Source organism: Micropterus dolomieu, linkage group LG17 (genome assembly GCF_021292245.1).
Source record: "Micropterus dolomieu isolate WLL.071019.BEF.003 ecotype Adirondacks linkage group LG17, ASM2129224v1, whole genome shotgun sequence".
Taxonomy (NCBI): Eukaryota; Metazoa; Chordata; class Actinopteri; order Centrarchiformes; family Centrarchidae; genus Micropterus; species Micropterus dolomieu.
In genome coordinates this window covers 26443131-26456327 of record NC_060166.1, presented here as the reverse complement: position 1 = coordinate 26456327, position 13197 = coordinate 26443131, and the positions used below count along the sequence as shown (strand labels likewise).

The following is a 13197-nucleotide window of genomic DNA, read 5'->3' as shown; positions in this document are numbered from 1 at the left end:
CCACACAATTAATAACTTTACTAAGAAAGACCATGACATTTATATATACAAATAACTTCATTGGAATGACAGGTAGACTTGTGAATGGTCTAATGGGGACCGATGATGGGCTTGAAGGTGTCAGGGAACCAAGGGAGTGAGTCTCAAGCTGGGATCCTCACCATCTCCCAACAGGGAACTTCATGCAGCGATTGACTAGGTGGCAGTGGGCTCTTTGGATGTACTGGCTGTGGATGTTGCTGACCAGTGTTCAAGGATATGGTTAAAAGGGTGGATATGGCTCAGATGCGGAAAGACTAGAGTGACTGGAATATACTGCCCTACAAAGGCAAAAGACCTTAACTCACCAGAGTGTAGAACTGAGAAAAATGTATTTAAAGTTGTTTTGTTGTCCAGTCAAATGAATTGTAGGTAGAATATTGTAAATGTTTTTTTAATTAGTAGTTATTTGGTTACATAAAAATGTTGATCTCAAACATGACCTTTGACCCTTATTTGGAAGTTAATACACTCTTTCTTGGCATTGTCTGCAAAATAATAAGAGGTCATGCTAAGGCAAAAGGCATCAACTTCTTACTAACTAATTTGATAGCTCGCTTGGGAGCTGATCCCTATAAAAAAATCAGTTTGATGATAACATCTACATAAAATCTACTAATCTTGGTACAATTAGGGTTAATAGAATATAAACTTAATACTATGTAAATGCTAATTAATAAATAATTAATTATGTGCAGGCCTATTTGAAGGTCATTACTTATTTTATAATCCCATTTTTGTATTGATTTGAAACAAAAAAAAAGTTCAATTTATATTATTTAATGCAAAATGAGTTGACAAGAACAAATGCAAAATGCAGATTTTCTGCTCAAATTCTCTGGGTGAATGCCATAGTAGGATACTCAAGAACAACTCAAGTTATGGATTTAACCTGTTGAACACCAGCGAGTATCTAATGCTCAAAACTCATGTTGTGGATTTAACTTCTCAGAAGATGTTGTTTGTAAGTTGTTTTTTTTATGAGGTAACAAGAAGACCATTTATTTAGTTGTGAGTTGTCACTACTGAACTTGTGTGTCTGTGATTAGGCTACTTAGGAGCTGCTCGTTTGTTTACTCTGTTGTCAGTGTCACCGACTAGGCTGCATTAAAAAAAAAGCATTCATTGCGTATCTGTTATGATTACTTATAGCTGGAAAGCTATCTAGTAATTGTTTGTTTCCAATGCTTTGTTTGCACAGGTGTCATTTACACTGGGGACGCTGGGGACATGTCCTCAAAACTTTTTGAAATGGCTGATTTTGTCCCCCCCACTGTTTAAAAGCATAATTTGTTAAAAAAGTTCTGAACGTACTTATTATAAAACGACCCCAAAACGTGCAGCACCAGTCAGTAACTATAATAACTTCTTGAGACAGTTTCTTTTTGGACAGGTTTTCCGTTCTGTCCCTGTGAACATGACAAAAGAGGAGGGAAGACTAAATCACGCCTACATGTGTGTTGCCTCAGCAGGGATGATATTACAGGAGAAAAGTTGATCTCAACCCCCAAATCTGAGCCCCTATATCCCCACAACTTTTCAACATAAAGTGACGTCCTTGTTTGTTTGCATTCTGATCACATATGGGAGCAGTTTGTTTGCTCCTAGCTTGCGCTAGTTAGATAACAAGTAATTTTAATAGATAGCATAGCCTATCTATGTGTATCTTTCTTGCAGCATAATCGTTTTTACATTGATGTTGTTGTCTGCATGTCAAAGCCATCTCAACCAACATTTTCCCTCGAGAGCAATGGGCCATTCTTAAAAGCTAAATGTAACATTAGTAAAAACAATCACTTTGCTTTATACTTTAGTCAAGCTGTGTTTGTGTTAAAAATGCTTCAATGACATGTATTTATTATACACGGGCATAAAACCACAACTCCAGCATGATAAACTGTAAGTTAACTTCACTTTGAATCAAAACAAAGGCAAAGTACCTTAACAGTAGACCATTCCAGAGCGCATCAAAACAAAGGCAAAGATCAGAATACCCTAACTGATGTTACGGTACTCTGGTCTTTTGAAAGTTACGGCAAAAACAAACCACTATTTTCTCCAATAAATAACAAATTTGACTCAAGATATTTGTTCACATCATTTTCAACCAAATCAAAGTTAAGGTCTTTTGCCTTTGCACAGCAGTATATAGGTAAAATACCTGTCCTGGACAAAATTTGCAGAAGACGGTGGTGAAACCAGAAGGCTGTTTTCAAATCTGCCTGACTCTGTGGTGAAATGTGGGTCCTGTGGAAAAGCATGGTGAATTATTCTACAGTTTATGGACTGAACAGGGTTGGAAGGACTCAAATACGAATTTAAGTGGAAGAAAAATATTGGATGAGAGAGGCCAAGCTGGTCAGTCCTGCTTCATTTGAGATTGAAGAGTGTCTCGAGCTGAGCTGATAGAAGGGGATAGGTCTACCACATGAAGGGTTTGGCTGCATCAGGTGAGGAGGTTAGCTGTCAGGGGCTGATTTAGAGAATTGAATGTGATGGGTAATAATGCTGGTACAGGTATGATGTAAAGGTAGAGAAATGGTAGGCTATACAAGGTGTGAAAAGCTTTGAATCAGCTCCATCCTGAGTACATGAGTTTAGTTGAAGATGGTGGCTGAAAATAGTGGGACCATTGTTGGATATGAATCTGGATCTGGTGCCAAGGATTTGAATTTCTGAAAGGAAAAACATGACAGGACAAGTCTTCCAACCTAAACGACAACATAGGTCGTTTTAACCAACCTCCAAATACAACTCATATGAGTGTATCCTAAAAAATCTCAAAATTTAAAAATACATGATTAGACAAAACCAGCATTAATAATGTATTTTTGACAGTTTTTTATGAACATTTCTTTATTACTACTAGTTTCGTCTGGTGAGGATCACTGTTGAATGCAAAATACAGACTGAATCAGATTAACTTCTTGGAAACAGACACCTATTTCCAGGAAAAAAGCCTAAAATAACATACCCAAAATGAATCAGTAATAACTCCGCAATGATTAGGCATAGATGCATAATTCTAGTCTCTTTTGATAGGTCAGAAGCTTAAAGAGGTGGTATTATGGTTTTTGCCTTTTTCCCTCTCCTTTATTGAGTTATGTATCTTTTTTTGTGCATGTACTAGGTTTGCAAAGTGAAAAAGCCACCCCAAAGGGAGTTCCCATCTCCCACAGAAAACACTGCTCTGAACTGCCTGAAAACAGCTCGTTTGTAGTGCAGCCTTTACTTCCCTTTCTTTTGATGTCACAATGAAAATACGTGTCATAATGCTCGCTGAGCGACTAGACCGACGCCCTCAAAAACACCGGTGAGCTGCAGCACACCTCTCCTCTCCCTTCCAAACACTAGCTACCCTACAAGCAGTCAATGGACATGAAGTTGTTACTGTGATGTAAAGACGGAGCTCAGTTAAAACTTTATCGATGAAAGATACTTTTGTTACAGATTAATAACTCACCACTCTGAAACTCTTGCTCTAGTCCAAATTGCCAATCTGTGGCCTGTACTACGAAGCGGGGTAACTAGCTTATCCAGGTAACTTCAGGAGTAACTTTGTGACGTCAGGTGTAACTTCCCGGTTAACCCGTACTGCGAAAGATGGATAGGTGTTACCTGAGGTCTGTTGCCATGGCAATTTACACTGCATCTCTAAACTGTTCCGAGCAGGTTTTTGTTCGTGGTTAACTCGAGGTTACCCTGCACGTGGACTACACACCACATCTGTACCCAGTGTTAATGATGAGAAGTAGGATATTAATACACACCACTTCATAAAATATGTTTAGATTTCATCCTGATTTGTTCCACTGCGGTTGCAATGAAGTTCTGAACACAACAGCATTACATTCAGACAGCGAGCCCTGCAGCCTAGTGATTTTAGAGAGGAAATCTTAATTAATAGTTTCTTAGATGTAGCCCATCTGTAATCTATAATTGAATTCTCCTAAGTGTTTTCGCATATTTAGATAGATTATTTTACGTGTGGAGCCAGGGTGAGGGGTAATAACCAAGAAAAAAAAATCGTAGATTAATGTAGGAAATTTACAAGAAGAAACCTAACTAACCAATCTTATCCAATCTTATCCACCTTCGTAGTACCGTTTAACTCTAGTGTAGGCAGAGTTTCTCAACCCTGAGTTTGCCTGATAACCCAGAGTTAACTCTGAGTAGGTTCAATTCCCTTCGTAGTACATGCCAAAGGTCGGCAACATGTAGCCTACAGCTGAATCGAAGCTGTTTAGCGTCTTTTTGCCTACCCGCCTTTCTCTGCTTCTGATTGGCTATTACCGGCCTTTCGCTGACCTGCCTTTCTCTGCTTCTGATTGGCTAGTAGTCCTTAACTAGGAACTGCGCATGTGCAACTCCCAACAAAGATCATTTAGAGACAAGATCACTCCATAACTGAAACGAAGCCTTCAACACACAGGGTGAAAAGAGGAGCTGCAGCAATGTGCAGTATGAAAAAAATGGTGTTTTTTGAAAATTAAACGATGTAAAACCTGTTCTGGTACAACCCCTAAATAGGATTTTGAACCTGAAAATGAGCATAATACCAACTCTTTAAGGAATATGAATCATCTGTAAATGAACCTATTTATTTTTCTATGTAGTAGCCTAAGTAAATTTATTTATTTTTAATATTTCTTTATTGCTTCAAGTTTCATTTGTTGAATGCAAAATACAGACTGAATCAGATTCATTGATTGACTTCTAAAGTGAATTCTAATGTTTTGATTTTGTAGTCCCTCGACCCCTGACAGCTTTCTTTGTGTTCCTCTCTGGTCTCAGCAGGATTATGTAACATTTGGGTCCAAACAGTGCCACCAAGAGACCAAAACTGGAGGCCAGGATGGCAAATACCTCCACAGCATCAGCATATTTGCCTGGTGAGCTGATGTATGCAGGGACAAAGGCCACCCACACAGCACAGAAGATCAGCATGCTGAAAGTGATGTGTTTGGCCTCATTGAAACTATCTGGAAGATTCCTTGCTATAAATGCAATCAGAAAACTGAGGGTAGCCAGTAAGCCAATATAGCCCAGTAACACTACAAATCCAACTGTGGACCCGACTACGCACTCATAAATGATCTTATCATTGTGGTATTGAGTGTTTTTATGGGGAGCTGGCGAGGAAGATACAAGCCAGGCAGTGCAGATTGCTGCCTGAATAGAAGTAAGAACAATAACTGTCCCTCTCTGCTGCACAGCACCAAACCACTTCAAACTGGCTCCACCTCCTGGCTTGGAGGCCTTGAACACAGCTAGAACCACCATGGTTTTCACCAGGATGCATGAAACACAAAGCACAAAGCTGATCCCAAATGCTGCGTGTCTCAGCTGGCATGTCCACAGCCTGGGACGTCCGATAAACAGCAGTGAGCAAAGGAAACATAGTTTAAGTGACACCAAGAGCACAAAACTCAGTTCTGAATTGTTGGCTCTTACTATGGGTGTGCTGCGATAATAGATAAAGATCCCTAGTACAACATCACAGATAAATGTGCCCAGTAATGATGTGGATGTCAAGCAAATGCCAAGAGGTTCATGGTAGGAGAGGAACTCTGTTTTCTTCAGAACACATGACAGCAGTATACTATAATGAAACGTACAATCGTCATGCAGGCTTTAGAAATATAACTTTGAATACAAATATACAAACATGTCTTGTATTTATTTCTGTATAATGTCTGGCATTTGCATAGTCATGGTTTATAGAAGAAGCTTTTTGTTAAAAACTTTTAACTGTCTTCTGTTTTGACATCAGGGCAGGACAGCATACTGTATATTAAATGGTGGTGGTATTAAAATTGATGAATTGTTTGATCCTGGATAATGTTTCTGTTTTTAAGGATGTGTAAGAAATTTGACATTGTTGTTTCTACACACTTGACCATCCAATTTTATCTCTTATTTTATCTGTTATGGTGTTTATCTGTAGATTCACTAACAAATCCCATACCATTTATATTTTTACCTACAAACACCACACAATTAATAACTTTAATAAGAAAGACCATAACATTTATATACAAATTACTTAATTCAAATGACTGGTGAAGGGGTAAATGGGGTTGAGTACAAGGGGATGAAAGAAGGGTCTAATGGGGACCGATTATGGGTCTGAAGGCGTCAGGGAACCAAGGGATTGAGACTCAAGCTGGGATCCTCGCCATCCCCCAAAAGGAAACTTCATGTAGCGATTGACTAGGTGGGAGTTGGCTCTTTGGATGTGGTTGCTGTGGATGTAGCTGTAGTAAGCTTGTGATGACCAGTGTCCAAGGATTTTGATGGTTTGGTTAAAAGGGTGGATACGGCTCTGATGTGGAAAGACTGTAATAGTTTTGGTAAAATACCTGTCCGGGACCACATTTGTGCAGACGGTGGTGGAACCAGAAGGCTGTTTTCAAGTCTGCCCGACTTTGTGGAAAAGTGTGATGAATTATTCTACAGTTTATGGACCTGTGGATAGGTTTGGAAGGACTCAAATATGAATTTAGGTGGACGTAAAATATTGGATGAGAGAGGCCAAGATGGTCAGTCCTGCTTCGTTTGAGATTGAAGAGTGTCTGGAGTTGAGACTGATGGAAGAGGATAGGTCTACCACATGAAGGGTTTGACTGCATCAGGTGAGGAGGTTAGCTGTCAGAGGTAAGTGTTTCCAGTAGGTACAAATTCTTTTGATTAGCATACTGATTGACAAATGGAAGATGGGGGAATTGTGGTCAACAGTTCGACAAGAAAGTTAATACTGCTGATGTAAACTTGGATGGTAAACTTTCTTATTTAGAGAATTGAATGTGATAGGTAATAATGCTGGTACAGGTATGATGTAAAGGTAGGGAAATGGTAGGCTATACAAGGTGTGAAAAGCTTTGAATCAGCTCCATCCTGAGTACATGAGTTTAGTTGAAGATGGTGGCTGAAAATAGTGGGGACTGTGTTGAATATGAATCTCGATCTGGCGCCAAGGATTTGAATTTCTGAAAGGAAAAACATGACAGGGCAACAAGTCTTCCAACCTAAACGACAACATAGGTCGTTTTAACCAACCTCCAAATACAACTCATATGAGCATATCCTAAAAAATCTCAAAATGTAAAAATAAATGATCAGACAAAACAAGCATTAGTAATATATTTTTGACAGTTTTTTATGAACATTATTGCTTCAAGTTTTATCTGGTGATGATCACTGTACAAAATACAGACTGAATAAGATTAACCTCTTAGAAACAGACACCTATTTCCAGGAAAAACACCTAAAATAACATACCCAAAATGAATAAGTATTAACTCCGCAATGATTAGGCATAGATGTATAATTCTGGTCTCCTTTGATAGGTCAGCAGCTAAGGAATATGAATCAACTGTAAATGAACCTATTTTTCTATTAAAGACTAAGTGGAGATGCAATAAAGGAAAATATGATATTTTCATCCTCGCCTGGTATCTATATTTTAGCAGCAATATCTCCATCAAAACCATCATCCAACTGATTCTAATGCAACTGAATATCATTTAATACACCTGGAATACACCTGAAACTGCAAATTTGATGACAAGAAACTAATATACAACAGTTATTACATAATTTTTCAAAATCTTTTGGCCATATTTACTGTTTACTTTTATTGGGAGTTCTCTTCAAAACACTATTTCTGTCCATACTACCACATTCCAAATAACATAAAGCTTCCAAAACATTGAAATATTGATAAAAACAGTGATTATTGGTCAATATTCCTATCACCAAAAGCACTCCTGTGCTTTAAAAGCCCACAACTTCAGAACAGAGTGGGCTCTTTCTCTTCGTATTAATCAGACGAATCGTTTGATGTATTTGATGTTTGTAGCTCCTATGGGTCAGCCAGTGGACAGAGATTTGAGTGATACAAGTTACACAGCTGATCAGAGATGGAGCTGAGCTTTCTTTAGAGTGGTCGGACTGTGGATGCGATTATATGAGGGATGTCTGGATGGCAATAACTGCAGCCATGTACAGTGATTTCAGAGCAATTTATGTTGTGAAGTTAATTTATATGCTTGGTGTTGAATGTGTGTTTGGAATGGATAAAAATGGTTGGTTTGACGTTCTGGCTGAGCCTCCTAGCTTCACCGAAGTGTGTGGCATGCATAGACTGACAAAATACTAGGATCAGACATGGATTTCTCATTTGCATTTTGTGTGAAAATGAATTGTCCATGCTTAACAGTTAATTGATAAACTGACCTCTAAAGTAAATTCTAATATTATGATTTTGTAGTCCCTCGACCCATGATAGCTTTCCTTGTGTTCCTGTCTGGTCTCAGCAGGATTATGTAACATTTGGGTCCAAACAGTGCCACCAAGAGGCCGAAACTGGAGGCCAGGATGGCAAATACCTCCACTGCATCTGCATATTTGCCTGGAGAGTTGACATAAGCTGGGACAAAGGCCACCCACACAGCACAGAAGATCAGCATGCTGAAAGTGATGAGTTTGGCCTCATTGAAGTTGTCTGGAAGATTCCTTGCCAGAAATGCCAACAGGAAGCTAAGGATAGCCAGTAAGCCAATGTAACCCAATAATGCTGCAAAACCAACTGTAGACCCTACAGCACACTCATAAACTATCTTGTCATTGTGGTATTGAGTGTTTTTATGAGGCTCTGGTGAGGCAGAGACAATCCAAGCACTGCAGATTGCTGCCTGAATGCAAGTAAGAACAAAAACTGTCCCTCTCTGCTGCACAGCACCAAACCATTTGAGATTGCTTCCACCTCCTGGCTTGGAGGCCTTGAACACAGCCAGAACCACCATGGTTTTCACCAGAATGCATGAGACACAAAGCACAAAGCTGATCCCAAATGCTACATGTCTCAGCTGGCATGTCCACACACTGGGACGTCCAATAAACAGCAGTGAGCAAAGGAAACATAGTTTAAGTGACACCAAGAGCAGGAAACTCAGTTCTGAATTGTTAGTGCGCACCATTGGTGTACGGCGATGATAAGTGAAGATGCCCAGGACAACAACACAGATAAATGTGCCCAGCAAAGAGGTGGATGTCAAACAGATACCCAGAGGCTCATGGTAGGAGAGGAACTCTGTTTTCTTAGGAACACAGTGGTCACGCTGGGGACTGGACCAGAAATCCTCAGGACAAATGATGCACTCCGTGGAGTCTGACAAAAAAGGGACAATAGTGGGATAAATCTTTACAGTACATAATATCCACAAAGTAAATTAAAAATATTGAAAAATGAACATCCACCAGTCTTATTGCTGATCTTTCCCTCAGAACAAGGGATGCAGTCGAAACAGCACACAGGTTCGCCTTTCTTTGTGGCCATGCGAGTACCTGGAGGACAGCTCTCGCTGCACACTGAATGAGGTGGCTAAAGGAAGAAAAATAAATCTGTCACTCTTTAATATAATACACTGCTAAGATCAACAGTCCAAAAAGGCAACAAAAATACAGTCTGAAAATGCAGAAATTACCTCTTTCGACAGAAAGTTCCAGATGATTTTGTCTTCATCAATTGTGAGTTCTTCGCCTTTGAAGGCCGACCGCTTAACCACACCCACATTCTGAAGTTTAGTTCTTCCATCAGGGAGCCACAGCCAGTTCATGATATCATAGATTGGTAAGGCATCACCATTCTCATCAAATGACACTTGATCACCAAATGGTGTGGTGAAGTTGACCTTTTGCAAATAATGTACAAGCTGCAAATGTATGATAGAAATAATAAATTAAAGAAAACAGAAACAGACTCCATCCAAACAGAATTATTTCCTATTTTTCAAATGATTTACAATAGAATTGTGACATTTTATCTTTCTATGCAATTTATTTTATAGCATTAATCAGTCACCCCTGTTCCAAAACAAAATGGGAATGTGTTTTATCTTGCTACTTCTAGTATTAAATATTTTACTTTTGAAAGATAATAATTGAATTGTACCTTTTTTCATAAACTTTTATACTCAAAATTAAATTCAGTAAGTACCTCAAGGTGTAGCACCGGTTTAAAAACAAAAACAATTAGAGTGTAAACTGATATCACACCTGCCATGGCTCCAGGCGTTGCAAAGTGGCACAGCTGTGCCCGCTGAAAGGTCCTCTACCTGGCTCACACTGCAGCATGTCATCAAGGGCATGTGCCAGAGCATACACAGCCTTGTAAACATTGTACTCAGGCCTAAGGTTAGAAAGGTCCAAAAACTCAGTCTCCACATTTTCAATATCTTCTTGTCCAGTGCATAGTGCTCCCCCATCTTCCACCCATCCTGCTGGATCAAATTTACATTGAAATGTGTATTCCCAAAATTGTCTCACCTGAAATATATTAAAAAGTCTGTATTAACAGATATTACAATATATTACTATTGCAATTTTAGAGTGTAAAAAGTGCAATTTTAAAGTGTAAAATTGAACTCTTACCATGTTTTTCCCATTGTTGTTGTTGCCATTTTGGTCAGGACATATTTGTAAGAGGAATTTCCTGAGCCCTGGTATTTCTCCTCGACGGATGGCAATGCCCAGTGTGCCGTTTAGGTATGGCATTAGGCGAGGTGTCTGGAGCACAGTAGCCGTTGTCAAGGATTCACTTGTAATCCACTGTCGGCCTTTCACATCTTGTCTTACCACCTGTGCATTGCATTATTTAACACGTTTCAGACTTCTGTTGAAAAAATACATTGTACTCGTCTACAACAATTCCTCTGTTTGCCTTTTTATTTACTCCCATAAGCATAGATGTAAGAACATTATAAATGAAAATGTGCTTTATTAACCACAGGGTCTGCATACTGGACATCTATGTTAAAAAAGGAGTACTTGCCATCAATTCAGTTAAATAACACTACTAGCACTACGTTTTTTTCTTGTATAAAGGGTGGTTTGGGCTTTCTCAAAAAGCATTCCAACAAGCTTCAGATTGTTGTGAAATTCCCTTTATAATCTAACCAATTTTATCCAAATATTGGAATCATTTTAATATTCCCTTAATTGTTTGGAAATGGTCCTTTCATGCATTTACAGTGATGCAAACCCTCAATTGTATTCATACAACATATTTCAAGCAGTGTTATTGTCAAGCTGACTCTCTGACAAGTTGAAATATTTCACGTATGTACAGTTCACATTATCAAACATTTTTACACAATTTGACCTGAAGATGTCTAGAAGTCTAACTAGAACTCTAGAAGTCTAACTAGAACTGAAATTTGCTGTTATAAATATTTTTTGTAACTTATAGTAACTGACATGATTTTGGAAAGTGATTTCCAGTTTGGACAAACAAATGAACACATCCTGTTACAATTCTTAAAATGATGGATTTCTTATTATATTGTATTTTAATTCCAACCTCTTCCATTAGTTGAATCATGTGGATCTTGTGTGCAAACACCATGACCACACGAGCTGTTGATGTCTTGATCAAATGCACAATCCTTTTGACTTCATTTGGGTCACTGTCCCAGGGCAAAACCTCTAAGTAGGCAAGACAACCTCCACCAGACTGAGCCAGGTCAGACTGGAAGGATTGGGCAACATGGTGTCCATAGTCATCATCACTGACAATAAGGCCTACCCAAGTCCAGCCAAAGCGTTTTAGAATCTGAATCATAGCACGCACCTAAATGGATATATTGGTGTAAAGTCATTAGAGCACAGACTAGTATTCTTTTAAAGTGACATATACAAATAACTTCTAATAATTATAACTTACATACATTGTATTATTTATATACATTTCATAACAGAATCACAGTTAATTAAATACATTAAGAGTTAAGAAAAGGTTTGTTTCATAAAGGACATTTTTAATAACCTTCCTGTACTGCTGTTGAAACATATTTCTTAATTTTGTGTGTCACCTGAAATGAATCACTTGGAATTGTTCTAAAGAAGGATGGAAACCGTTGCCGATCACTCAGGCAAGAACAAGTGGCAAAGTAACTCACCTGTAAAGAAACATTTTAATGCACACAAGTTACCCATCTCATACAAGTCAGAGCCAATGTATTACTTTTAACGATGAAAATATGTGGTACATTAAAAATACAACAATACAAGATACAGAAGAAAAGAAACTTACAATGGGCATTTTGTATAAACCCAGTACATTGGAGGTGGCGATAGAAAATGTTGAGTAGTGATCTCCCACAATCGCAAGGACTGGTGGGGTTCCTAAACAGTTTTGCTGAAGCAGAAACTGCTCTTCCCGACCACTTGCCAATGATAATGCACCACTGAATCCAATAACAAGTGCACCACAGTTATCATAAAGACTGTATCCCAGAGTCACATTAGGTAGCAGATTGGAGTTCTTGTTGATCTCGTCAATAGCAAAAGCCATGGTCATGGCATGCCTGAACCCTGGAGGGTCAAAACTAAACACAACATATGACTATTAATCCCTAAAAAGGAATATGGCTCTGTGAGAACTGGTTAGATAAATACAAAAAAAATCAAAACACATGTTCATAAATATTACACAGTTGCAATAATATAGTATTTAATTTCCATATTTTGACAGTAACACTTAAACTGCCATGTTTCATATGCATTATAGCACAGCCACATTTTCTTCCTTATATAAATACTCAGAGCATACAACATAATCTTATCCATGCTGAAACTTACCCTTTGCAGCTGGGCTGTTGTGGTTCTGAGGTAAATGTCCGCTCAGGAAAGACAGAGGTGTAGTGGACCTCAAACAGCCCACCTAGAACCACGTCGCCAGGCTTGTGCATTTCATTAAGATAAAATTTTCTCCACAATTTACAAGATGTGGCAAGAGAGGCAGACGCAGAGCTTGAGTATAAAGTGAAACAAAAAAAGATATGGTATACACACAAGAGGAAATATGTGTCTAGAAATGCTCCCATAACTGCGGTCCTCCCCTCAGAACTGTTTCTATTCTTCAAACAAGGTTTCCCAATTTTATATGCAGGGCTATGTCATCCCTTTTGCATGCTCACTGACATAAATTTTTGACAACACCCATGAGGGCACAGCCTATGGGGGCAGGACATAATACACATATTAATTTAATAATGTTTAAATAACATATACAACATAATGTAAAATGCATCAAATGCAATTTTATGCACTTTTGGAGTGTTTGTTATGAACCTGCATTTCCTCAGAACTCGGACT

General features: G+C 38.6%; 2 protein-coding genes across 2 annotated transcripts; both read right to left on the bottom strand.

The window, feature by feature from the left end:
* Positions 1–4767: 4767 nt before the first annotated feature.
* LOC123985332 (extracellular calcium-sensing receptor-like) lies at positions 4768–6654 on the bottom strand. Its single transcript, XM_046072813.1, has 2 exons — positions 6650–6654; positions 4768–5641 (listed from the first exon to the last, which is right to left on the bottom strand). Exons 1-2 carry the CDS (start codon positions 6652–6654, stop codon positions 4768–4770), a joined length of 879 nt encoding a protein of 292 aa, XP_045928769.1.
* Positions 6655–8297: 1643 nt separating this feature from the next.
* LOC123985331 (extracellular calcium-sensing receptor-like) lies at positions 8298–12806 on the bottom strand. Its single transcript, XM_046072812.1, has 9 exons — positions 12682–12806; positions 12134–12428; positions 11913–11999; positions 11402–11671; positions 10474–10680; positions 10099–10368; positions 9528–9755; positions 9301–9424; positions 8298–9211 (listed from the first exon to the last, which is right to left on the bottom strand). The coding sequence occupies exons 1-9, from the start codon at positions 12789–12791 to the stop codon at positions 8298–8300; spliced, it is 2505 nt and encodes an 834-aa protein (XP_045928768.1). The 5' UTR covers positions 12792–12806.
* Between the last annotated feature and the right edge of the window lie 391 nt (positions 12807–13197).

Bases quoted from the DNA above. Each gene is read 5' to 3' on its own strand.
- LOC123985331 (XM_046072812.1), bottom strand. From the start codon at position 12,791: ATGCACAAGCCTGGCGACGTGGTTCTAGGTGGGCTGTTTGAGGTCCAC. The intron at 10,369-10,473 runs GTAAGAGTTCAA...AATATATTTCAG, and splicing joins ACAACAATGGGAAAAACATG to GTGAGACAATTTTGGGAATA. The intron at 9,425-9,527 runs GTAATTTCTGCA...TTCTTCCTTTAG, and splicing joins GGAACTTTCTGTCGAAAGAG to CCACCTCATTCAGTGTGCAG.